At 39.6% G+C, this 26,377-nt stretch overlaps 2 protein-coding genes across 5 annotated transcripts in view; one reads left to right on the top strand and one right to left on the bottom strand.

The window, feature by feature from the left end:
• Nucleotides 1-22,226, top strand: part of LOC137971222 (DNA-dependent protein kinase catalytic subunit-like) — a 153,634-nt gene extending 131,408 nt beyond the window's left edge. For 2 of the 4 annotated variants that reach the window (XM_068817999.1, XM_068817995.1), the window contains 36 exons: nucleotides 112-196; nucleotides 364-487; nucleotides 1,523-1,661; nucleotides 2,245-2,322; nucleotides 3,541-3,651; nucleotides 3,821-3,946; nucleotides 4,196-4,294; nucleotides 4,915-5,023; nucleotides 5,679-5,790; nucleotides 6,621-6,677; nucleotides 6,785-6,875; nucleotides 7,015-7,071; nucleotides 7,161-7,281; nucleotides 7,570-7,680; nucleotides 8,660-8,751; nucleotides 9,034-9,131; nucleotides 9,586-9,656; nucleotides 10,435-10,466; nucleotides 11,870-12,004; nucleotides 12,184-12,306; nucleotides 12,903-12,991; nucleotides 13,687-13,771; nucleotides 14,560-14,742; nucleotides 15,293-15,361; nucleotides 15,738-15,882; nucleotides 15,985-16,052; nucleotides 16,601-16,723; nucleotides 16,927-17,024; nucleotides 17,107-17,202; nucleotides 18,407-18,490; nucleotides 18,624-18,695; nucleotides 19,133-19,334; nucleotides 19,559-19,747; nucleotides 20,135-20,177; nucleotides 20,416-20,503; nucleotides 21,323-22,226. In XM_068817999.1, coding sequence (XP_068674100.1) covers nucleotides 112-196; nucleotides 364-487; nucleotides 1,523-1,661; nucleotides 2,245-2,322; nucleotides 3,541-3,651; nucleotides 3,821-3,946; nucleotides 4,196-4,294; nucleotides 4,915-5,023; nucleotides 5,679-5,790; nucleotides 6,621-6,677; nucleotides 6,785-6,875; nucleotides 7,015-7,071; nucleotides 7,161-7,281; nucleotides 7,570-7,680; nucleotides 8,660-8,751; nucleotides 9,034-9,131; nucleotides 9,586-9,656; nucleotides 10,435-10,466; nucleotides 11,870-12,004; nucleotides 12,184-12,306; nucleotides 12,903-12,991; nucleotides 13,687-13,771; nucleotides 14,560-14,742; nucleotides 15,293-15,361; nucleotides 15,738-15,882; nucleotides 15,985-16,052; nucleotides 16,601-16,723; nucleotides 16,927-17,024; nucleotides 17,107-17,202; nucleotides 18,407-18,490; nucleotides 18,624-18,695; nucleotides 19,133-19,334; nucleotides 19,559-19,747; nucleotides 20,135-20,177; nucleotides 20,416-20,503; nucleotides 21,323-21,527 — 3,810 coding nt within the window. In that variant the 3' untranslated portion in view covers nucleotides 21,528-22,226. The remainder of the gene's footprint in view (nucleotides 1-111; nucleotides 197-363; nucleotides 488-1,522; nucleotides 1,662-2,244; nucleotides 2,323-3,540; nucleotides 3,652-3,820; nucleotides 3,947-4,195; nucleotides 4,295-4,914; nucleotides 5,024-5,678; nucleotides 5,791-6,620; nucleotides 6,678-6,784; nucleotides 6,876-7,014; nucleotides 7,072-7,160; nucleotides 7,282-7,569; nucleotides 7,681-8,659; nucleotides 8,752-9,033; nucleotides 9,132-9,585; nucleotides 9,657-10,434; nucleotides 10,467-11,869; nucleotides 12,005-12,183; nucleotides 12,307-12,902; nucleotides 12,992-13,686; nucleotides 13,772-14,559; nucleotides 14,743-15,292; nucleotides 15,362-15,737; nucleotides 15,883-15,984; nucleotides 16,053-16,600; nucleotides 16,724-16,926; nucleotides 17,025-17,106; nucleotides 17,203-18,406; nucleotides 18,491-18,623; nucleotides 18,696-19,132; nucleotides 19,335-19,558; nucleotides 19,748-20,134; nucleotides 20,178-20,415; nucleotides 20,504-21,322) is intronic. The other 2 variants (XM_068817997.1, XM_068817998.1) reach the window with 2 other exon arrangements.
• Nucleotides 22,227-22,469: 243 nt separating this feature from the next.
• LOC137971223 (sushi, von Willebrand factor type A, EGF and pentraxin domain-containing protein 1-like) overlaps nucleotides 22,470-26,377 on the bottom strand; it is a 45,214-nt gene continuing 41,306 nt past the window's right edge. Inside the window, exon 35 of the mRNA XM_068818000.1 lies at nucleotides 22,470-22,940. Coding sequence (XP_068674101.1) covers nucleotides 22,585-22,940 — 356 coding nt within the window. The 3' untranslated portion in view covers nucleotides 22,470-22,584. The remainder of the gene's footprint in view (nucleotides 22,941-26,377) is intronic.

The raw sequence follows: 26,377 nt of genomic DNA, 5'->3' as shown, positions 1-26,377 counted from the left end.
TAACAACTTGATTGCCTTGTAATACAATTTTGCAACTGGATTGGATTTTCAAAATCTTCTTCGTCTTATGTAGCTTTTATGATCATAAGGACATGTAAATTATTTCCGTAGGACATATGCTACCACGAGCAGAAACTTTCTATAGACCCAACCTCTGTTAGCACCGCCTGCCTGACAAGCTTACAGCAGCCCATTGGTAAATGCAATTTCATTATTTTCGGGCAAAAAGGGTTGTTTTGTTTTGATTTATGTTTACCTCAAAGTCATTCCATTGACTAAAGCTTGTGCACAAAATTGAAATACCTTTGTACAAGGCATTCATGGTCGAGCATAGTCAGGTACCATGTCGCTTTATCATTGTAGGGATCATGTTGCTCGAGAAGCAACTGTTACAGAGTGAAGATGATGGCCAGAGCAGACACAAGAGGGCAAGAAGTACGGTTTCCCCACCCTCTGAAGTAACCACGACATGGATAGAATTGTCCAAGTAAGTCTCTCAACACATGGGGGGAACGATCTGTAGTAGAATTCACTAATATAACTTCCGTGTTGTCATGAAGTGAATCCCATCAAAGGCAGCAGTTTCAGACGTTTCGATACGATTTCAATAGGTTAACTATCAGTTACTGTAGTTTGTGTTGCTGTTAAATTATGGTGCAATCAGGCCGCAGCATTGTCTACCAGAAGGAATATTGTATTTGGCTCACCTCAAGGATCTATCTTACAACCACCTTCCTCGGTGATCTCACAAACTGTTATCATTCCTTGTTTTGCAGATGGTACTATATTATACACATACAATATTTATACCTGCGACGGTCTAGTTGAACCGGAATAAGTTACAAATGAAGAGCTTATTTGGGGACTTAATTACTGAAATACGACCAAGCTATTAAGTAATTCCAAGGAAACTGGTTATATGCCAATTACTTCCTCCAGGAAGAACGTCAAATCAGATTTAACTAGATCCAACCATAAAAAAAAAACTGATATTAAATTCGTTAGGCATATATGGAGATGAACACACCCAGTTGGATACATAAATGCCTCTCGACAGGGTAAACATATCGAAATATCTTTTGTAATTATGGACACTACCGTAACCCTAAAGCACTCGCACGGTTGTACTATAATAAATTATTATATGTTCTTGCCTAAACAACTATCTTTTTACCTGGGGAACGGCTTATGAGTCTAAATGTAAGAACTTTTCACAATTCAAAGATACACAGATATACCGTTGTCACATTTTTTCTCTAACGCGAGGGAAAATATCACACCTTAGTGTCACTCTAAAATTAATTAATTAATAGTGGAGATTGCTAGTAACGAAAAGACTTGCCCTCTTTTATGTCCTTGATTCGAGGTGAATGGCTTTAAAGTTCTTTCAAGTCACTGCACAGCTATAATTGCCTTTGCCTTTTTGGGGTGTGGTTACCTCCCGGACTTCAATTTGTAAGCTAACTTATCACGTGTAATTGTTGTAGAAAACGTAAACCTGAAACCTGTTTTTGCGTGGCAGGTTGTATAGGTCACTTGGAGACTATGATGTGCTTAGGGGCATTTTTACTGGTCACATTGGTACTAAACCCATTACCCAGGAAGCGCTGGAAGCTGAGGCACGTGGAGACTTTTCACAAGCTCTCAAACTGTACAATGAGGTAAGCGAGGGGGGCGAAAGACGCAGACATTTGACTGGGGAAGCCCGCCATAGTGAAAGTAAATTAAAGATCGATTATTGGTACCAATCTTTATTCTTAAGCTTTATTGTTGCCCTATTTGCGCATTTATTGGAATGCAATAGTTTTGAAGTTGTAATAACATTGATAATAATAAATAATAATTGATATTTAGTCAGGAAGCTCCACTCAGGCGAAAGTAGTTTTCAGGGAGATCCCGCATCCGATGGAATTGGAATATAGAAATGTTGGTTTTTGAGGTGAAGGGAAAATCGGAGAACCCGGAGAAACACCTCTCGGAGCAGAGTAAAGAACCATAACAATCTTAACCCACATATGACCTCAAATCCAGAATTGAACCCGGGCCACATTGGTGGGAGGCGAGTGCAATCACCACTACACCATCCCTGCCCCCCATAATATAATATTCTGTAATGGAAATTGAGACTGAGGATTTTCGGGCGCTTTAAACAATCTTCTCGAATTTGCGTGAACGACATTGTCTTTTGCGATGAATCTGAGTATCAACAAATAGTTGAAAAATCTTCGAATTCTTATGGAATAGGCCATCGCTACAGAAAGCTGGACGAGCGGTGAACCTCAGCAAGAAGAAGAAGACTTGTGGGACGATGGTAGGTTACAGGTAAGTGTTGGTTAAACAGGCATTGAGTTTTTCTTCAGGCATCTGGGGAGTGTCACTCTGATGCATTTGAAGAAAAACCTGAGAGGTCGAGACAGCAGAAAGCAAATCGTGACTTTTAAGAAGATTAGAACATTTTTTAATTTATAACACATGTTTCAGTTACAAAATACTTGGAAAAAACCGTTAGGACTATATAACAACCAGTTAAAACATGCATAATTAATTATGATTAAGTGACAAAAAATAGATAACATATTTGAGTGATCAAGTGAAGGTATGGTCCTCGCAGCTATGAACGCAATTTTTGCAATTGCGTAGAGAAGCCTGAAATATTGAGGACTTCAACTGGGTTTGAACCCGTGACCTCGCGATACCGGTGCGACGCTCTAACCAACTGAGCTATGAAGACACTGACGTTGGGAGCTGGTCATTTGTGGGTTCTATTGTTCCCGTGAGGAATGAATCAATGATGAAATGATATATGAAATGGACCATATATGAAATGCGGATATGAAATCAAGTGAAGTTAACTTCATATATCATTTCATCATTGATTCATTCCTCGCGGGAACATTAGAACCCCCAAATGACCAGCTCCCAACGTCATGTGTATTCATAGCTCGGTTGGTTAGAGCGTCGCACCGGTATCGCGAGGTCACGGGTTCAAACCCCGTTGAAGTCCTGAATTTTTCAGGCTTCTCTACGCAATCGCAAAAATTGCGTTCATAACTGCGAGGATCATAGCTTCACTTGATTTCATATCCGCAGTTCATATATTGTCCATTTCATATATCATTTCATCATATTTGAGTGAGTTGCAAAGTGTTGGAAAGAGTATAAAACCTGGGCGATGATGTTCGTAACATCGAAACATGTGTTATAAATTAAAATATGTCCTAATCTTCTTTAAAACCTGAAATTATTTCATCTTCTTTAAATAGTATATTTTCTTATTGTTGTTGACCCCTGTCGTATCGGAGGGTCAATACTGGCGAGAGAGAAGCTCACTTGACTTTGGGATTATAGTACAACTACAGCGTGTGATTTTAGCGCGACCTGCCAATTAGAAAATGAATGAGTGTGGATTGTTTGCTGGTTTTTAACAAGTACGCTCTTTTTGCAACCATTTTGACCATACGAAACACGCACGTAGAGGTGATAATTGCCAGGGAGATGAGAACCAGTCCTACAACCTTCAAAATGTATTTTTCATTGCAGTGTTTCGCTAATCTCACGCAGTGGGAGAACTTGGAAAAGTTTTCGGTGTTAAACATAGACGATAGCGAAAGTCCAGATCTTGACAAAGTATGGACTGACACTTTTTTGCAGGTGAGCATCTAGTTAATCTTGTTTTACCTTTGCGTATTAAATGATCTATCAGCTTAAAAAAGATGGTGGTACACTGACCTTTACAGGTGAATGTCCACCTAAGAACACTTTCTGAAGCAGGAATTAATAATATTCATTTAAGCCACATGGATTACACTCTTTTCTATAGGAGCACTACCTTCCTCATATGATAACAAGCAAACTCAAGCTACAGTGCCAGTGGGGAGAAGACCAATCACTGTGCTCATTTGTTACAAGAGCAATGCAAAATAACGACTGGGCAGCATTGCTACAGGTATTATGACGTTATTTCTCCTTTAGGAATGCACCCTAAAGTAATCAGAAAATTGTGATCACGGTGCTGACGGTGAATTGATCTTGCCCTAATTATGCTAAAAGTGTTACGCGTATGAGTTGTTTATACAAAAAGGCACCCTGAAGCGCAGACCTTTTTTGTTGATATTTTCCGCATCATCCAACTGAAGTTAACAAATAAGTATTTCAAGTGTAATTAGTTCACACATTTGCTTGGTATCATTGACAGGGACGGCACAGTGATAGCCTTGCTTTGTTGTTTGTACTTCAAGATGACTACGATCGAGCAAAGCACTTTGCTGGAACCTATGAACAGAGCTTCCTGGTGGTGAGTAACGTTGATATTAACCAAAATGGAAGAAACACTCAATAGAATTGTTCAATAACGTTGCAAAACACCTGACCCCAAAAGACCTCATATGAAAGCTTAATTTATTACACATAGTAGCTTATAAGGAAATGTTAGTGTTAACTGTTCAGTGCCAGGAAAGGAAAGGATTTCGTTTGATTATTTGACATGAAAGATAAATTTGGCGCGATCGCAAATGCAATCAATGTCGTGATAAGTTTTTGCCAGTTATGATCTACATAAATATCCACATCCACCTACAGATATGATATTGTCATATGTAGAGAACAGTCCAATCTCGATGGCCATTTGTTGTTTGGAAGACAACTTTCCTTTATGTTTTTTTGGCAATTTATTCAGTGGATAATGGTGATACATACGCTGTTGGAATTCTAAATTTCTGTATCAATGAGCTGAGCGAGGTAGACAATATACGATAAAAGTCGCCACGGCGTTTTGTCCCTTGCTTCACAGTATAAATCACTGGACAAAAACGTCGAAGTCCCTCGCTTGAAAAACATTGCGTGATGTGGAGTGGAGTTTGAAACCTCGTTTATCTTCAAATACACAAGATGTTATTTCTCGTAATGTTTTGACAGGACTGGGCCGGCCTGGACTCCATGATGTCTGCAAGCCGCTCTGCTAAGCTTCAGTCACTGCAAAAGATGGCAGAAATGCAGGAATTTCTTGAGTTCATATCTAAGGAAGGTAAATGTATGTAAAAGTAAAATCTCGGTTGGATTTGTTCAAGAATATAACTTTTGGATGGTTAGGTTTTGGACGTATGGTTCTAGACTTCTGGACACTTAAGATGGTACTTAACACAAGTTGCTCTCCTAGGAATAAGTAGAACAGTACATCTTGTGTGCATTCAGGTCTTTTGCAATTGTAAAACCGGCAGTTAAGGAATATTGAATATCTGTATCTTTATTCATTCACGACAACTTTAAGTTACAGAGAAGGGTTTTTTACTCTCAATATGTTGCCATATCATTAGCGTTCCCTTGGAACAACAAGAGAAATAGATACAAATGTGTCAGCACGTACAACTTAAACTGCACTAATCCAATGAGCAGCGAAAGGAAAAACCATTCTCCATCTTACCTTAAAACTGACAGCTCATATAAGGGAGAGCAACATTGGTTTTAGATTGATTGAGCTTCCATTAGCATTTAGAAAATCTTACTTTTGTTTAGGATAATGATATAGTGTTGCCAAAAAAAAGGTTAGTGCCTCGGTACTCCCATGTTCGTATCTAACGAAAATTCACAATGCAGGGGGGAAGTGGAGAACTCATGGCCCATAACAACGCCGCATCGCCATGCACAATAACTCTTGGATAATTGAAATGTTTGTTTTTAAGAGAACTTTTCAAGTGATCGCGCAGCGGAAACGTTGTTAGAAAAGTGGTCTTCTCGACTTCCTGATCCAAGGCTTCATTCAGTCATTGTATGGGATGACATTGTAACAAACAGGTACAGGATTAAATCTGGCAAAAAGGAATTTTAATAGATATCTGCTTTGTTTTTATTCAAATCACAACTAACGCTTTACCAGGTGATCTGGTGACGTAATTCGGACGACTGGAGAGAAAAATGTTAACGCCGTATCCCACAACCGCGCGCGGCCTTATTTTCGAGTTCAACATGGCAGAGGCGAGGTTAGATCTCGTCGGGCCTACTTGAATGTTCATTCAGTAACAGGAAATTGTTAGACACGGAATGATGTGTTGAGTTTTAGCGATGGAAACACTACAGGCAGTTCGGGAACAACACCTAAGGCCGCGCGCGGTTGTGGGATACGGCGTTAAAATTTTTCTTCCCAGTCCTCCAAATTACGTCACCAGATCACCTGGTACGTTTAGCCCTCTTAAATTGTACTCTTCCATCCAGTGGGGACCCATCCTACTGAAAAGTGGAGCAACACAATCTAAGGGATCTCCATGTGAAATGAAAGTCCTTTTCTTAAAACATTCTGATAAATAGAAAGTGCTGGCCACCATCTTTATTGAACAGCTTTTAGACGTTGTAGACATTTTTTTTTTTTTTTTGCAACTCTCACAGTCTTGCGTGATTAATATTCTTGAAAAGAACTTCAGCTACAAGATTTTATTTTATTAGAAGGCTTGATCATTTTAAAAAGTTCAACGAATTCTATTAAAAATGTTTTCTAAGTTGTCCGACACTCAGGGAAATAGTGCCAAGTGAAGATGTGATTTAGCCAGGCAAGGCAGTGGACTTCTTTTATAATTGTCACCTTATTTTCTTTTAAACTGTAAATTGTGATATTGACGCGTTTTTCTCAGGATTGTGTACATGAGAAAGATCCTGAAGAAATTTGAGGCATTTGATGCCGACGAGAGGTAAGATCCTCTTTGCATCTTTTTCACATGCACATTTATAAAAATAGGCATACGTTATATTGTTGAGGAAAATAAGACTTGCTGTATTTGTCCTCATTTTGTTTCAGATCTGGAGTACGCCTGGATGATTTGAAAAATAGCGTCCTTCAACATGAAGTCCAACTTTACTTGCACATGGCAAACGCCGCTAAAGAACAGGTGACAGATGTTAAACCGAGTTGTTGTAAGCATTGACTTGGCTGTAATTATCACTTCAACTTGATATATTAGCATTAAGGCCAGATAGCAGAAACTAGTTAAATTATCTTCCACAGAACTTTTAATGTTTTTTGTGTAGGGAAATTATCAAGTTGGAAATAAATGTCTTCGCGAGGCGCTGAAGTTGATACCTCAGGTAGTAGCATGGAACTATTGAATTAAGTGATGAACAAATTTACTGATTAATTGTTACTTTCCTAATAACTGATCTAACTCTGTTTACAGGACGATGACAGCTTGCAAATCAGTTGGTCGCACGCCTATGCCAAACTGCACCACAAAAAGACTCAAAGTTTAACAGCTGTAGAGGCTGTTGAGACTGCTCTGATGGTAACAGGGCAATTAGGTAAGTGATGTGATCATCAGCAAATCAAGAAGTGCGATTCTGAAGAACCTTTGTTGCTGTTTCTTGTAGTAGTGAAGCTTTTGAATGTGGTATTGTCGTAGGCATTAAATTTAAAACGAAAACTGGTCACTGTAAAGGGATTCACGTTAGGCCTGGAACCTCTTTGAAATATTTTAACCACTCCTCGTTAGCTTATTCACTGGCGTAGGTAAGACTGTTTACGTTGTGAACGTATTGCAGTGCCTCCTGGTTTCTTACTTTGATCATTCCTTGTTTGCCTTGCGCTAGAAAAATATGGTGGCAGTAAAATATTGGAAACTGATTCGCTCAGAGCTCTCCAGCATCACATTCTTAGGAGCCAGGCATTCGATGGTATCACAAAAGTAATACTCGCAGATGGTATGTAAAGAACTTGTTATCTAAGAGATGTAGTCTTTTTGTCAATGTTATCTCGGGATACTTGAAAAGCCATGTGCTCCTGTGCACGAGTCGAACCTAGGACCTTTCGTTCACTTGCTCGGACGCTCTTCCACTGAACTATGTGAGACTCCTGGGATCTAAGTCATATTAAAAACTGAACTACGGATATCAGATTTGCAGCATTTTCATTGGCTCGCCGGACACAGGCTATCAGTTCCTAATACCTGCTGTACCTAATATGGTCAAGGAACGCGTCAGCAATAAAGCGAGCTGAAAACATTTTTGCAGCTCTGAGAAAAAATGGCTGACAAAAGCCGTTTGGACCGGAATTGTCCGAAGCAGAAATCGATGCTTCTGTGGAAAAGTTGTTGATTATTCTGCTTATTCTAATAAACTGGGTTCTGGTGATAATTGTTCTGCTGGGACCGTTTTTATATTTTAAACGTTTTGGTGACGTTAATTTACGTTGACGCATGCCACTTTACAGCTCTGTTTAGGGTTAGCTTGGCCCGTTTGCCCTTTACAAAATGCGTTTTGGAAATTATCTGGTAATAATTAAGTAGGTGCAATAAAGAAGTAATCAAAAATTGCTCGCAGTTTGGTACTCAAATATTACCTTCTAATGCGACCCCAAAGTTTGTTAAACTTTACGCTATCTAGATATCTTTCTTTTACTTCCTTGTAAAACAAACACGTGGTAAATAGTACAGTCAATCACCCAATGACGTTTACCTCCTAATAATGGCCGCCTAGCCTCTCTACGTCCACATTTTTGTCTTGGCGTACAGCCATGCATTCAGCGAATCTTTGTCAATCCGGCGTTTTTTTTGTTTTTTTTTTTTTAATTTAGCCCTCATCCTTTACGTATTTTTACTTTTTATTCGTTACAGTCATTTTTTTTTTTGTTTCCCCTGCCGTTTCAAAGCAAGTGAATTAACATCAGTTTTTTTCCTTGAAGAAGGATTAGTTCTCTCGGCCTTGGATGACGGTAAAAAGGAAATGCTTGCAGGACTCTGTGGCTCTTTGACTTCGGCTGATTCTCACAGGAAGGTAATTTTTTTTTTGTCCCTGATGATTGTTGATTGTTTGACAAACACATGTCAAATTGATTTGTAACTGCTTATTATTCTGCATTTACCGAGGGGTTCCCTCCTAGTACCTTTCCTGTCAACATATTTCAATGTTTATACTATTTGGTATACTGGTGTATGCGCTGATAGCATCTGATGTATCTGGCAAGTGAACAAGCTTAACACTACTACATGCATTGCTAAGGGTGTGGTACCATCAGCCGGCATGCATCAGCAATATTCTTGCTTATTGATTATTTAGGTTGTGAGTCAGCTAATGAAACGGTCGTTTGGATCACTGCAAAGTGCCATCAAGGCTGCCAAAACAGCAGAGGAAAAATGCAAAGGGTCCGTGTCAAGGTAGTATCTTGGTCTGCTATGAATACCCGCTCCTCCAGTCAAATAACTTTCAAAACAATTAGTTTAGTAATTCACAACCTCTGCTTTTGCGATGCGACTTAATTATCGATCGTTTTCTATCTGGACAAAGAAGCTGAACTTTACCTAAATTTGAAGGGCCCAGTATGTTATCGCATTACTAAAGGAACGTGCTTAATGGCTGTTTATATTCAACAAAAGAGTAATTTACAAGGATTTTTCTGGATGAAAAAGATCTTCGTACTAAGTTGTTATCTCCAAAACAGTCGATTAAAGCGTGACTGAATGCATGAAAAAACTAACACTTCACATTACACTCTAATCAGTTAATTCTGCATTATTTTTGGTTCGTTTGTCTCATTCTTTTGAAGTTAGTCTATCTGTATTTGGGTTAACCCACTTCGGTTGTGCGTTATACGTTTCTTTTTTGTATTAGCGGTGGCATGGTGCAAGCTATGATGGCAATGGTAAACTTCTGTGATAATTGTTTGAGGAAGAAAGAAGAAGGTCTGTATTTACTGCTCCTTTAGGTTTAGTAATGAGATGTGATATTGACTGATATGTGTTCCCAATAAAAATCTGTTATTTAGAATATATGAAAGTTTACATATTTGAAGTGCTAAATGGACTAGACTTTCATATGTTTTAAAAATATTTCATTCACCTCCTACGGGATATAACTTGAACTTGCAATTGACCAGCTCATACCTGTCTTAATACTTCAGTTGGTAGAGCGAGCAGTCACGGCAGCGCTATCGATCGCGCAGCTTAGGCAAATCATAAAGCACGCTGGGACTGAATCGAAAAAATCACATTGCAAGCACTATTTGGAAGCTCTTATCTCACTAAAGGTTTTCGAATTTAGTTTTGTCTTTGTTATTGTGGTTGTAGACGATCTAAATAGTTAGCAATGCTTACCTGCCACTGGATTTGTAATTCACTACTTGCACAAATCCCATAATACACCTCATTTACCCCCTACAAATCTGCATAGGCATTGTTTTCCACTTTTCTTGCGACATTTTCATTTCCCAGGAGAAATTGCAAACAATGGTTATGCAAAAGTTTTGGGGGGTAATATAGGTGTATTATGGGATTGTGCAAGTAGTGAATTACCATTGCCGTTGCAGTGACGCAGGTGACGTTTTTCATAAAGTCATGGCATGCTAACTTCTTTACGTGTAGATCAAAAACGTTTTTCGGACGACACAAAATATTTCCGATTCACCGAAGAAGATGAGAGGTGTTACAATTTGTCAGTCTGCCCGTTCTTGTTGCATTGCAGACACAGGTCCACCCGTAGAGGTCGACACAAAGGTACCGTACACGGTGTTTTTTCCTGCTGTCTCAGTAATAACTCGCATTAATAATTGTCAATTATAATTCGCATATAACTTAAGTTTACACTGGTCAAAATATTCAATTGTGGAACAAATAAGTGTCCAAGTGTTTAAGGGCAGCGAACTGCACCCGGAGCAAAAGCCTGACTCTGGGCGGTATTTTTGTTTTTTTGTGGTTTCATTCCCTCAGAAGTACTCCAAGCTAATCTGCCGACCAGGTCGACCACACGCAAGCAGGGAACTCCACCCCATACTCTTCACAAACAGTTTGTGGGTTCTTTTTGCGTCCCACGTTGTTAACAAGGGTTGTAACACGGGGCCTACGGTCCGTATCCCAAAAGACTTTAATCATGCAGATTGTAGCACGGGCGCCCCAAGCTGAGTGTGAGCATAGCCGACAAAAATATAAGGATTTGTATGGGAATTCCGATAAAAAGCTTAAGAAGATAATCATATGAAAAAAATCTGAATTAAAAAGCTTAACCTTATTGCCATTGTTGATAGCTTCCTTCCTATGTGGTTCTTTTCCAGATTCGACGCGATTTGAGCCATTTTTCAATTTCTGCGTTGTCAACGGTTATAATAAAATCCCAAGGCCGGAAACTAATTTCTCAGGAGCCACCAATTTGAATCAAATATTTCTGGATAAAACGTTCCCACGGTCACAATTCCACATCAGAATCAATTGACAAAGATTGAACTTTCATCTCAACCATTATCAACGCAATAGCAGTCCTACGAGCAACGTCGGGCGGTGAACATTGCAACAAGACAGCTTTCGAAGGAACTGCTTTATCACCAGAGTGTTCGAACGTTGAAAGCAAACTGAACCTTACCGGGGTGGCAGACCGTAGTTTGTCAAGCGCAAATGTTTTTTATTCCCCTGGGTCTGCCGACACGACTGTTTCCTCTGAGATGCTAATAATTAAATTTCACTGGCTTCAGTAAGTCCAGCCACAAAATATTCGAAGCACAATAGAGAACAAATTTTGTTTGTATTTGCATGTTAATTCCTTGAAAGCTTGAGTCAATGCACTCATGTCGGCTCAAATCGCGTCGAATCTTGAAAATAACCACACAGGAAGCTATCCACAGTGGCAATAAGGTTAAGCTTTTTAATTCAGGTTTTTCTCATATAATTATCTTCTTAAGCTTTTTATCGGGATTACCATACAAATCCTTGTATTTTTGTCGGCCATGCTCACACTGAGCTTGGGGCACCTGTTCTTGTAAGAGCATCGAAGCACTTAGCTTCTCGCACTCAAAAGGGGCTTACCTCAAAGATAACTTATCGGTGGTTAATCGAATACTTTTTATCGCGGACTTAAAGGTGACTTTAGCAACCCATTCGATACAGGTTATGTGTTCTTATATTTGTAGTTGTTCCCTGGAATAGTTGTGCGATACATGTTGAAAGCAATGTGCTATAATTCAGATGAGGCTCGTCAGCGGTTCCCCAGGCTTCTTCAGATTGTAGAGAGCTATCCTGACACCTTACAAGCCTTCATTTCAAAGGTACGTTGGTCCTGCACACGTTCTAAATTTGCTTGACAAAGTTTCCGTGAGCATAAGGTTAAATAACGAGCGAAAAATATTATTGGAAGAACAATTGAGAAATTTTGTTACGACAGTATTTTGATTAACTGAAATCATGGTTATATTTGCTTGAGCAATTTTGATTTTGTGTCAACCAGGCATCCGATGTTCCTTGCTGGATGTTTATTGGTTGGATTAATCAGATGCTTGCTGTGTTGGATAAGCATGAAGGGAAAGCTGTGCACGCGATTTTACAGGAAATTGCACAAACGTACCCCCAAGTTAGTAATAGTTGACACAAGTTATTTCTTAATTCGTCAGATATATCTGCTAATAAAACTAGTAATTCGCCATACTGTCAGAAGTCTCCTTTCCTGAGTAATAGTTATTTCTCTGAAGAAGAAAAACAAGGAAGAGGAGAAGAAACGTACTCCAAGCGAAAGTTGCCCCTTCACTTTGCCTCTTTCACGTATTTAGAGAAACAGGAATGCGGAATAGTGAACAAAAGGAGCTAGGGGATGTGCATTTTCTGTTCTCTCTGCAGTTCTTAACCTACTAACATAAAACAATCGTAGTCCAGTGACTTCAACTCGCGCATCCCAAGGAAATGCTGTTCTGCAGGTGAACGTGGCATTTTTACATGTTTATCCAACTTAGGATCTTGGGAAAGCTGCATGGGTTAGTTAATTTCTGTTGGAAAAACGTCCCAATGGCTTCCTTTTTGAGCTTGTATGCTTAATAAATTTTCAGGTCTCAATCAAATGATCTCTCTTTGTTCTCTATTTAATAGCATTTTTTTGCAGTGATTAGAACCAGAATTATTTCGCCTGTTACTCGGGGTATCATTATCATTGATTTATATTTTCATTTTTATCAGGCCCTTTGGTATCCATTTAAGATAAGTAATGAACAGTTTGTGTTTGAAAATAGCGAGGAAGGAAAAGCCAATAAGGAAACCGTCGACAGGTAACAGTGTCCTTAAGCAGTGGCGAGTATATTTATTGTGCACGGTGAATGATTGTCCTATACAAAGATCAGTGTGTCCAAGACAAATGTCCGTGGTTGAATTGGTACAAAAATATTTCATCTGGGTACACACATTCTGATAAGTGGGTGCTGAAACATGCGGTCATTCACCGCTCGTACATTTTCAAACTCTTTGAAGGTATATACCAGGAATGCCATGATATTAATTAAATTCATTTTGTAAATCTTAATCTTTCGGACACGATGATTTGTGCAACAGTTTTGAAATTCCAGTTCGTCAAGCTATTACTATAATTTCGATGATGAAAAAAATGTTAATTGAACATAATTTGAACCCTTAAATTGAGCGTTCTGACCAGTGGAGCTACAATCCTCTCCACCAGCCACGCTTTTTGGCAACTCAAGTCAGTAGGCCAATTGTGAGTTCGTAAAAATATCAGTTGATAGGTAATTGGCCAGTTTCGTGCTCTTACGGTAGGGCTCGAACAAGCCTATTATCGAGACTGATGCTCGGCTGTTTCGGGGAGATGTGAGCTTGCGAATTCTTTGTTCATTGTGCTCGGTTATTTTGTCTTCTCTAGACAAGGACTGACCTAGAACTGTATGAAATGTGAATGCTTGACGTTTGGAGGCCATAGCCGTCGACGATATTTCGTGTTCTTTTGTTTTGATAGTCTACAGTCATCATTGGACAGTTCATTGATGAATGACTTCATTGCCGCCTTGGAGCAACTCACAAATCCAGAGATGGTTTTTAAGGTTTGTTTTACTGAGTATTGTTTAGTCTTACCAAAATGATTACGTATCGAACTTTTTATTTTCTGAATCATGTATTGGCGACTTCGAAAATCTCGTGCCATCCTATTCTTGCACGGGTGTTTCACATGTATCTTGGCAAATATTTTCTCGTTGTAGTTGCAGATTGTGGATTAGATTTTATATTCACTGCAATCAAATTAACACACATAATTTGGCTCTGAACTGCATGCTGATGCGCTGCAATGCTTTTAACCAGTGTAAATTGTTCGTTTTGCAATTTGTCCCAACAAGCATTAATAGTAGGACGCCTTCCATTTGGCAGAACTGAGCGGCCAGACCTGGCATTTGGAAGGACGAACTCTACAACCCCTTGAAATTAACACAGTTCGAGGATGATATATACTCTCCCAGAAGAATGCGAGGGATCGTCAAGCAAGTGTTCCTTCAAATTGTTGCATTTCTTTTTCAAACTGACGGGTCTGGTCGGCCAGTTCGGGCAAAAAAAAAAGCGCCCGTAGTGTGCTTGTAGTGCAAAACATTACATTGCCAAGCGGCGGAAAGTACGTCATACATCATACTTGATCCCATGTTGACTGATTTTTCCCGAGTGTGCATTACTTCAAATAAGTCACAATTTTCGTTAAGATGTCTTGGTGAAAACAATCGATTTCGGATTGCAGAATACACAAGGATTTTCTAGCATTCTGATCGGCATGGGATAACTTACAGGATGTTAGTCGTGTATGTATTAGCTGGTGTGTGCCAAGTTGTAATCTCCCTTACAACAGGATTGGTGTGAAGGGCCAATGAAGCAGTTGCTTGAAGACAAAAATAAGAGAACGGACGCAGAAGCAATTAAGGAATGCTTTCAGAGTATGTTTCAGAATCTACTGGATTCTGGACCAAGGGCAAAGAGTTCATCACAGATACGAGGAAATGAGTTTGGCTCGATCAGGAAAAGGTTTGCCCAGGTAAATCGAAACATTAACTTACGAATTTAGGTAAGTTAAAGCCCGCCGGCCGCACACGTGAGGAAGGAGCGGAGCAAAATATCTCACGAGGTTGTTAGCTCACCCGTCACCACGAGTGAGAGGGCAAATTTTGGCGAGAAGTTCGCCTTGGGGAGGCCCTTCAGGAAATTATCTGACATATTTGATATTTTTTTTCTCGAGAGGAAAATTCCTCATTGTGTGCGGCTGGCTTAGCCTGGTCGATGTCCAAGTAAATTGTCTGGGCTGGTCACGTGACGAGGGAACTTGGAGTACATGTTATCCAGCAGTGTACCATGTGAGGAGATTCTATAGGAAAGACTTGTGGGCTTATGGTCAGGATTCCGCTCTCTTTTTGACTTGAGATCTTCGGAACTTGATAATAGAGATAAACGAATAATTGCTAAAAGTTTCCGTCAGAATGGTAGGTATGCAATATCCAGTTTGCACATGATGCTTTCCGCTTGTCGTGGCAGAGCTGCGTTGGTTACCAAAACAGCTAGTACTTATGCTTTGCTCTCACGTATTGCAGGAGTTTTCAAGTGAAGTTCAGAGGTTGTTTGGTAAGACTGGTGAAAAAATCAACGGAATGGATCCTAAGGTAACTAATACCCAATACGACCAGCGAATTAGTACCTCTTGTGTATTGGAAGTGAATGAATGGAAAATTTTACGTCAAGTATAATGAATTATCCAGTCTAGCGTGACACAGCTATTCTTATGGCTTAGACTTTCGCGGTCTCGCAGGTTTATATTTCAAGATGCATGGATAAGTAGCACGTGCAGGTTTCAAGTAATGTCTTTTTGTCAGTCTTATTTATCTGGATCGCAGCTACCAATTAAATTGTATGGTTGCTACGCCGAAGTGATTTAAGTAGGGTGAGTGCTAACCCTATTTAAGTACCAAGTTGCAGATGACTATCAGATGACTATAATTTGCTTTGAATCTGGTAAGGTCATTGTTCATGCATTTTCAGGAATTTCTGAAACAATGGAGGACTGTCCATCAGAAGATGGAGGAGAAAAGAGGTCGTGCCCCTCCGCTGTCAAACCTTAAGGATTACTCTCCGTGGTTGCTTCAATTTCAGTCCAGTAATCACACGTATGCGTTGGAAATTCCTGGTAGGCTCACACTCTTGTTTTTGAATTTGTTTCTTGTCCACCGTGAACGAAGTGGCTACGTCCCATGTTGCAATAATGTCATCATTACCTCCCATTTACCAGGTCAATATACAGGAAGAGGGAAACCACTTCCAGAATACCATGTGAAAATTGCAGGATTTGATGAAAGGGTGAGTTATTGAGAATGCAGCCTGTGATAAAGTTTTATCGATATCGTGTACTACTAATAATATTTATACACTACTGAGTAACTTGTACTGTCTGCTTTTTTTGATCATGAGGTCCTAGCTTCAAAGTTTTAGAATATCACTGTCGTAAAAGGAAAAGAATGCAACGAATATAATTTTGATTTGGCACTGTAGGTTCTGCAGGTATTTTAATCCTGTACAATGTTTCTTCTGTAGGGAGACTGTTGAAGCGGTCTTGAGCGTTCTCTCCCATGCTGCATTAAATTGTTAATTTGCAATTTGACCCCTCCCTCGCGGCCCGAATGCAACCACTAAAAATTCATTGACCAATTCCCTAAAAGGAAGAAAAAGGGAAAGTAACTTTATTTAAGTGCCTAGTCTTCTAGCGCTGGAGCACTAATTAGGGACACTGTAAACTGAAATCAACAAAATAACGCAAATCAAATCAAAGAACATTTTCCTTTTTGCTTGTTTCATTTCAACAATGTTATTTGGTTGAAATCTTCTTTTCTGTGCTATTTGCGATGCAGGTTATGGTATTGACTTCAATTCGTAGACCCAAGCGTATTATTATACGTGGGGACGACGAAAAGGATCACATGTTTTTGGTGAAAGGTGGAGAGGACTTGAGACTGGATCAGAGGATTGAGCAAGTCAGTAGAATGAAAGTCTCTTTTATTGACCCACTTATAAATTCTTATGTAGACCACAGTCGGCACCATACTCAGTCCCTGCCGCACATCAAGACCGATGTTGAATACATGGCTTCTTAAAAAGCAATTTCGTCTTATTTATGGTACACACTGTAAAATTCCAATACACAGATGTCATCACTTGTTTTCTTTGTTCCTTGCAGCTCTTTTGTCTTATGAACGACATTATGTCCGATGATCCTGCATGCAGTCAACGAGGCCTGAGGCTGAGGACTTACCAAGTCATTCCCATGACTCCTAGGTAATATCATGTGATTTTCTGTAATGTAATCTTAGATCGCATCGTTTTAATGATAGCGATATGGTGGTGCGTTTTTTGACAGAGTGGGATTGATTGAGTGGATGCAGAACACAAAACCGTTCAAAGACATGCTGCGGGATGCTATGACAAGAACTGAACATGAAAACTATTCTGCAAAGTGAGTCTGTTGTCTTTTTTGCCTACCATTGTAGAACAGATACACAATAAATCAACCCCCATAACTACGCATGGCTCGTCTCGTAATAACACAGACGGCCCAGGCTCGGAGGGTAAAAATTATAAGGATTTGTTTGAAATCTCGATGAAGCACTCAAAAGATATTTACACCGAAAAAGTTCTCAATAAAAAAAGCTGTACTTTATTGTGCTGAAGTCGTTCTGTGCGGTTATTTGCCTGATTTACTGCGATGTAAGCAACTTCTCAGCTTCGCGGGTTGTCACTCGTACATAAATAAAGGAAAGGCTGGAATTTCTAGCTTACCTCACATCTCGCCCATAAAATCACACTTCTCCGTCATCAGTCATGCTCAAACGGCGATGGCCACACGGCGATGGCCACACGGATAAAATTCACTTCTCTTTAACCAAGTTTCAAGGTCCAGCGAATATCCATTGAGAAACAGCGATGAATATTCAAATTTTCAAAATCCTTCGAGGCTCGCTTACAACGAATTTGCACACGGCTGGTCAACCGTTCTCTTGAGCCTCGATACGGTGAGAGCAAATCAGTGAACGGTTGACCAGCCATTGCTATTTCTCAGCAATGGATATTCGCTGGACGTTTCCGTCTTCCATAAGTTCCTTTTCGTTTACTGGTAATTAAAATAAAACTATGTTAGAAATAAGAATTGAAATATTTTAACTTAAAATATTTTTTCCTTCCTTTCCTTTCATTTAAGTTTTTTTCTTTCAACTGAACCGCCTAGATTAGCAATTGCTATTTTGCGACCCAGTCTATTGTAAGATCTTTTTAAAAATGAAATAAAGTTGAAGTTGAATTTGAATTTATCTGCAAAATGTGTCACTCTTCAGAATTTTTTTAAATGGACACAAGCATGAAAGATTAAGGGTTAAAGTAGCCCACTTATTTGGTTTGCTTAGGGAGAATAACACCTCCGTATAAAAGTGAATTACTTTAAATTTCATTCTGTGGTGAACAATAGCATTTAAGTTACTCGTTGAAAACAAATTAAGAATTTTCAAAGGGTTGATTCCTGTTAGAAGCAACGGAATTGCTACCTATGTTTTACGATTTGGCATAGAAATTAAAATGAGAAACTTTAAAAAGATTGCCTCATCAAATGAGATGGCCCAATGAATTCAATGAGTACGCTTTCCTTTCTGTTCAAATTGTCCGCGCAGGGATGGTCCACATCACCGCTACTTAAAATGGATTGAAAAGTTCAAAGGCAATAAGACAACAAATTTATACGGCGAAATGTACAAGTGAGTGTATTTTTATACCTATTCTAATGTCCAGTTAGCAAACAATTCTTAGTGTAATTTCTATTTTTACTGGTTTTGTTTCAAACCCTTCTGAACACTAAGACAACGTAAGACATGCACATGTCCTTTGTAGGAAAGCAAGTCGAACTGAAACTGAAAGAAGCTATCACCAGAGGGTCGGACTTGTGCCTTGGGACCTGCTCAGGTAACCATTGTCTATTCATGGCTACTGATCCTTTTGCGTGGCAACGGGTTCTGATGTCACTATCCTCATTTTGAAGAAATCGCAAGATTCTTTGTTTTCCTTATGTGGCGATCAGGCAATCATTCCCTCAGGAAGGGTCGAGAAATGAGTGCGCTTTTCTTCCCACAAAAGCCGTAAAAGCGGAAATATAAAGTAAGGCGGCTGCTCCCAGGTTAGTTAGCAGACAACAATTCCATTTTTATACTACTGAGGTCAATCTTGGCTTGTGCATGTATTCTGAAACTGCTTTGAGAAAAGCAAGGATAGTATTTACCTTGAGAACTGATTTTTTTGGGAGAGTTACTGGTCATCGTAATGTAAGTGTTCATCATTCCTTGGTTCCAGTTATTAGACGGTGCCTTTCATTAAACATCCTTGTTATGTTTTATCATTTGCAGGCGCGCCTTTATTCAGCTCTCTGCCTCTCCTGAAGCATTCCTCACCCTCAGATCACACTTTGCGAAAACACATGCATGTTTGTCCGTTTGTCAGTATATTTTGGGTATCGGTGATCGCCATTTGTCAAACTTTATGGTTGACATGGAAACGGGAGGAATGATTGGCATTGACTTCGGTCATGCATTTGGTTCCGCCACGCAGGTGATTAATTTGTTTTCGTCCTTGTTCCTCTTAGGTTTTCCTTCCTCTCTCTTTCTTTTATCTCATTTTTTAAGATACACCTTAATGTTTAAACATACATGACTGGCCTCCAGTCTCTGGATACTGCTGTCCAGTTTACGTACTAATTTCACCGGCTGTAATTAATTGGTTGACGATGTTCATCAGACGGTCTGACACGATATTTAACTTGGCTTCGTTTCTAGTTCCTGCCTGTCCCCGAACTGATGCCGTTTAGATTGACTCGCCAATTAATCAACTTGATGTTGCCGTTGAAGGAGAGTGGTACCTTGCAAAGTGTCATGGTGCATACACTGAGAGCTCTGACAAATAACCACGAACTGCTCATGAATACAATGGACGTATTTATAAAGGAACCTTCTCTAGACTGGCAGGTTTGTGTTACTTTCACTGCTACTTTGCCTCTGTCTCATCATCCAACCTGTTACATATTCCCCCTGCTTGACTGGCGTACAGGCGTTTACAGAAGCATTACTTATGTCCCTTATTGCCATTCTCGTTTGATGTACGCAAAAAACTGCTTATGTATATACGTTAGCATCATATTACCAGGTTTCTTGAACTTTTTCTGACTTATGTATCCCACATCAGGGGGAGCTATTGCATGATTTGCATTCTCTCCATGTCGCCAACCTTGTCTGCATATCTGATCCTTTCAAGTGAACAGTGAGAAATCTCCAGAATCGGCTTAGACCGGTTCTACTTTCCTGTCAGTATACCATGCCTCTATGACATATTAACCTCTGAGTCTTTTTGCTAAGGTGTTTGCTCGTAAACAAGCCAAGACTCAAGGCATAAACTCAGGTATGTGGGTGACCCTCTCGAACTACAACGACGTAACGCATTGATAACACGGTATTAGTTGTCTGTATACCTTTAAAATCGATAAGTTTAAAATCCTGGGTCTGAACCCAAGAAAGCCTTCTAGTCGTCTTTCGTGGTGGTATATTACTTTATAGAAGACTGAAAGTGGGACCATACAGACTAGTTTGTCAGGTCCTTTTAGTGGTAACTCACTTGTTTTATCAATTGCTCTACTTAGAGGATAAAGATGCAGCTTGGTATCCTCGACAGAAGATACAAAATGCAAGGAAAAAACTGGAAGGATTTAACCCTGCTTTTGTCATGAGGTTTGTGATATGAAGTTCTGCCTCTTGGCAGATGATCCTATGCAAAGTAGTATCGCCAAGTTGGCCAGCAAAATGCGCGCATACGTCAAGAATGAAATAATCATGATAAGGTTTAAAATGGTTTCCAAAACTCATTAGTAATTCATGGTGCGAAAACAAAAGAAGTGTTTTGGTGATTCAAGACATTTTAACAGGAAAATCGAAAGAAACGTTTATGTAAATGAAGAGAAATCTGTATCAGATATACAGATATTGATTAATAAAATACTTAGTGTACATTAACACTTAATGCTGACGTTTTGTAAGTCACATTCGTGTCAGATCTGTATCACATTTACAAAGTCTCGGTTTCTCGTCGAGTTTGTAAATGTGATACAGATCTGCCGCTCATATTGTATATATTGCTTCAAAATTGCAATGATAATTCATGAGCGAATCAACCTATCAGGTCACCGATAAAACGTCACGTGCATAAGCTTTATACCTGATAAAACACTCCTCATTTGAATTGTACAGCAAGCTTGTTTTTCTTGTATGCTAATGGTTTCCTCACAATTTGAACCTTTGTTGGGACACGCTTTTTTGTGGAGTGTTTTGACTCTTTTCAGAAAAAAAAACTGTCAGCACGTGTTTTATCGGGTTTAAAACACGTGCTGCGAGTTTTTTTTAACATACTTAGAAAATTAGATTCATTAAACTGTAACAGAACAATTTCCCGGCCCCTGTGTTATCAATCTCCTGTTAGACAAGCTGTTGTAAGTTATGGCATGAACCTGTTTGTATTGCGAAAATCAATAATTTCGTGTTCATTTTCTTTAGAGATGATCTTATGTTAGGCCACAAGTCAAATCCCTGGTATAAACCGATGGAAGCCGTGTGTCTCGGAGACGAGGCTGTCAATATCAGAGCCCGCGAACCAGAAAGTGGTTTGTCAGTTGAGAGTCAGGTGGCCTGTTTAATCGATCAAGCAATGGATCCAAATATTCTCGGGCGAACTTATACTGGCTGGGAACCGTGGATGTGACAACATCGCGGCATCTATATCAAGCGTTTAAAAAGACACCTAACCGCAACCAATATAAAGCACACCAGCATGTGGTATGGTCAGACTGTCAAAGACAAGCAGAACAGCTTCAAGAAGAATAACCACATATGTTGTGATTGACATGTTTAAAATAGTGTGAAGTTGTTGTTGTTGTTGTTAGTATTTTTTTTTTCGCGCAGAACCATTGAGTTTTCATACATATTTTTCCGGCCAACAGTTTTATTCCCTCTTTCAGAGAGCAGAGGGCTTCAAAGTTAGCAAAACAAAACTAATGATACCCCTGCTGTCGCTGGACATAATTTAGCCATTTGTGTTAGTAGGTTAAGTAGAATGGATTAATGCGGGACCTTACCTGGTTTTCTACCGTTGAGAGGTCGACGAACTGTAAACGACTTTCACGCGAGGGACGCAACCACAAGGAAACAACTGTGACTGAAAAGCGCAAAGTCCTCCTACGACGTTAACAGAAACATTGCTGTCATCTCACGTATCTCTTGCATGTCCCTGTTGTGACTGTCTTTGCATTTGCGTCTGTGTTCGTGATCGAGCCTTTACTCACAATCTGAAGCAATTTTGCTTGCCGGTAAAATATCCGCGACTGTTTTTCTCCAGTAAAATGTACTTTTAATTACGAATAAATGTGTATGCTCGCTTTTGTGATGCAATACGGAATACATCAAGCTGACCGACGCAAGTTGCTTCAAGAAACCTTGACAGAGTTCCTCTAAGCATTTTAGATTGGGTCAAATAGCATAGTATGTGCTCGTCGTAAACTGTTAGACTCGGTCCAGAATTAAGTTTTGACATGCAGTTTTGCTTTCGGAACGGATTTATGTCCAAGATGTTAACTTCCCTCCCGCCTCTCCCCCCCCCCCCCCCAAAAAAAAAAAAAAAACAAAACAAAAAGAGAAGGAGCTAAACAAAGAAACCGTTTAATTGTGTTGCATGACCTGTTTATTTTATCATCATATATTTTAAAGTTTACTAGCTCACTACATGGTCAATTTATAACATTTCTGATAATAGTCTTAGTTTCTTATTTCTTTTTGGTGTAGGGCTCATATGGCCGAAACGTGGCACGGAAACCCTTGTATAGTCCGTTGTCTTGCGCACTTGTCAAGAAGTGAATCCACATGTACTGATTAGTAACTACCTGTCCAGAGAGGGGACTGGGACCGCTCCAGGCAATCTCCAAAGGCGCTGTAACCCATGGTCCATGCGCGACTTCTAAGCGGTCATAGGCATTTTCAGTCTTAAACTCGTTAATCGTCAAACCAATCTGTTTATTGGCAATGAAAATCAACCACGTACAACTCAGGTTTGGTGGGTAGCCGTTTGGAAATCCAGGAGAGCGAAGTTCCCCGGAATTAGTGTCAAGAATCCCACCACAATCTATAAAAAAAGGGGTGGTTTACTGAAGTAAAGCGTCAAGATTTGGGTGCACCTTTAAGCAATAACGGGAAACTTACAATAGTAATTATAATCGTCATTTCCTAAGAGGAAGCGCCCTTTTACACAGAATTTGTCACATTTTACTGCATTTGATCGTCACGTCGCTTGGAAAAAACCGCTTGATTTGGGGGTTCTTTTTTTTAATTATCGGATTCTGAATCTTCGTCTACGTATAACATTGTTTGCTATTAGGTTAAAGTCCCTATGACCCCTATTTTTTCCCCTATTTTTTCCCCTCTTTTTTTATTTTTTCTGACAAGCAGACATGGTTAACACGCAAGGAAAAAAACGGCATTCGAAGGAATCTGCGATTTTGAAAAGCAAACCGCGCACAAAAACGACTGGCACTTGCTGCAGTCGTGACGTCAACCCGTTATCTCCATAACATACGAAAAACGCAATATTCTGGCTGATAAAATGTCTGAAAGTCAATGTGAACTATTGGAATTCTTGGCTTGTTCGCTTTTGGATGAACCCGCCAGGATTATGCGACGCTGGAAGCTCTCCTTAGTGTCTTGCGCTGAATACAAAGAACTGTTCTCAGTTAATTGAGGTAAAAAATTATCGGGAAAAATGCGCGACGTTTCGACCGAACTTCGGTCATTATCAAGCTTAAAAGTGAAGGTAAAATTTTGCATACATATAAATATAAACCGAAGAAGTAAAAGTATGTAAAGTATGAGAATGTACAAAAGGGGGTGTTAAAAACATGCAAGAATAAAAAAGGATTAAATTGGAACACTTTGACTTCTTAGTTTTATATTTATATGTATGCAAAATTTTATCTTCACTTTTAAACTTGATAATGACCGAAGTTCGGTCGAAACGTCGCGCATTTTTCCCGATAATTTTTTCCTCAATTTGTTTTAAAAAGCCTGTTCTCAGTTAGCTCCCATTTTGCTCTCTTTTTCTAAATAAATTGAGCAAGAAATTATACCTGGAAGGTGTGTGACGGGTGGATTTTCTGCATTTCCAGATGTAACCAATCGCGATTTGCACGCATGCATTTTTCCGTGCTTTGATCAAATTACATGTAATTGCTTCGAAATTGGTTCATGGCACTGTTTGTGCCTGTTGCGATTGGTCATAGTAATGTCTTTGGTTTTGATTTTACAACACTCAACAGAAACAAACCATCAACTAGCCTTGTATAATGTAACTCTGGCATGCCAATCAGCATGCTCTGGAGTAAGACCTTCAAACCGGTCATACTTAATTGCTCCGTCTCGAAATGTCCTCTGGACATTTCAACTCCTTTCTTCAAAGAGCTGGTCTCCATGAACAGGCACAGAGGCAACAACTTCTCTTTCGTCACCAGCAAATATAGGTACACTTCTCACTTTTTTTTGCCTATAAAGGCCAATGCAAATGTAGAACTGGTATAATAACATATTAAATACAGCACCATATCCAGAGTTTTACTCAACTTTTTCTGATTTTTCCTGCATTACTTTTGGAGTACTGGTGCGGGATGTGGACATCATGTTGAAAGAGTTTTCTTAATTTTGCAATCAGAAAAACCATTCGCCAGGATTTGGAAATGGCCCCATTTTATGTTGTGCCTGGATCTCATAGGCCACTACCATAATATTCTTTGTTTGCCGCCCGATATTTTGCATAAGAATTGTTTCCAGTTTATCCCGGGGCTTGCAAAATGGTTCCAAGAGAAAACAAAAACAATGGCTATGCCAAACTTGGAGGAACAAACACAGAGTATTATGGTATTTTCCGAAGTGGCCTATTGAGTGCTCCGCAATCAATGAAGAGGTATCACCGTTGGGACATGTGCGGGCACGGAAATGGTTCTTCTTGCGCTCCAGTAGCCTCCTTTTAGTTTTTCCTATATAGGATTCATCACAATCCCAACAAGACGCTTTGAAAACAACCTAAGATCTCTCAGATCTACTAAGGCGATCTTTATAATGAAAGAAAGATTTAATACGTAAGCTGTTTTGAATTATAACTTTTAAATTAACAGAGCCACAAAACTTATTGATGCAACAATGAACGCTGCGACAAAACCACCAAATGAACGCTACGGATTAACCCTAACCCTAATTTCTATTCTTACACGTTTGCACGTCATTTCTTTCTGAAGAGATGCGATTAAGGGCGCGTTCGATTGACAGTGTTCTGGAATAGGAATACATGGAATGGGAGTTAGAAACCCTTCGTTTTAACGGAGATTCACATTAAAATTGTCAAACACCTGCTAAAATGCTATTTTAAACATATCTTTATAATCCTTGTTTCTTGGAAACGCCAAAACATGCTGTTTTAAATCACTCCACGTATTCTTATTCCAGAATAGGGTCAATCGAACGCATCCTAAGTTACTTCTTTGACGTCATTGCTTACCAGGGCCTAACAGGCTCGGCCAAATTTTTTGGCGTGTAAATCAAACGCTCTCTAAAACGAGATAGGAAGCAGTTCTTTACAACCTCTAATTTCATTGGATCGCTTTAGGACGCAGCTCTATTGTTTTCAGAGTTAGGGGCCTCTTTTGTATCGTTCTTTGCGTCCATTGTCTGAACCAATCCCGAGAGCCGTTGTAATAGAATAGCTGCGTACTGACCCTCTAAAACGCGTGGATACACTATGAGGAATTTTTTTTGAAGCACTACACGCCATACACTAAAGATATTTACACGAAAAGTTAAAAAACGGGGAAAAAATGAGCGTCATAGGGATTTTAAAGAGGTCTTCTGTAAAGAAAATCAACAGAACTGTGCGCTTGATGGATACTGCGCATGTCCCTTCAAAAAGACAGCAAACAATCGGGCAGCTTCTGCAAGTACCGAATCAGAAATTACGTAAAACAAAAGAAACAAAAGACAGATAACAAAACAACTCCAAATAAAGACTAATCCCAACAATCCTGCTCAATTTTATCTGTCTTGGTGAATAGAGCAGTTTTCAAACGACTGTCGAAAGTAATAACGCGATTGCAATTTCTGCGCTTAGTGACTGGTTTAAAAATCTCACGCCAGTTTATCAACGAATGAAAAGGAAACCAAAACCAATCGCGACTGGCACGCGCGATTTTTCCCGCGCTTTGAGCAAGTTTCACGGAATTGCTACGAAGTTGGATTTGATTATTGTGCTATGTGCATCTGCTGTGATTGGTCGAAGCAGGAGCCAATGACTAGGGAGCGAACAGCAGCCCTATATTCCCGTCACGGCATTTTCACAGACCGATTTCCATGAATGAAACTCCCTAGGAAGCCCTATGACCAATCACAAGAAACTTACTTGACGTAATAGCCTCACCGAGCCGGAACCGCCTTTGTTTTTTTGCTGAAAAGGAAGTCTAAAAATAGATCGGTCTGAAAAAGTTGCTCGTTCCTAGTCATGCGCTCCTATCAAAGTAATTATTT

Source organism: Montipora foliosa, chromosome 9 (genome assembly GCF_036669935.1).
Source record: "Montipora foliosa isolate CH-2021 chromosome 9, ASM3666993v2, whole genome shotgun sequence".
Lineage (NCBI taxonomy): Eukaryota > Metazoa > Cnidaria > Anthozoa > Scleractinia > Acroporidae > Montipora > Montipora foliosa.
The sequence above is the reverse complement of the archived record's forward strand: the minus strand, read 5'-3'. Positions and strand labels throughout refer to the sequence as shown.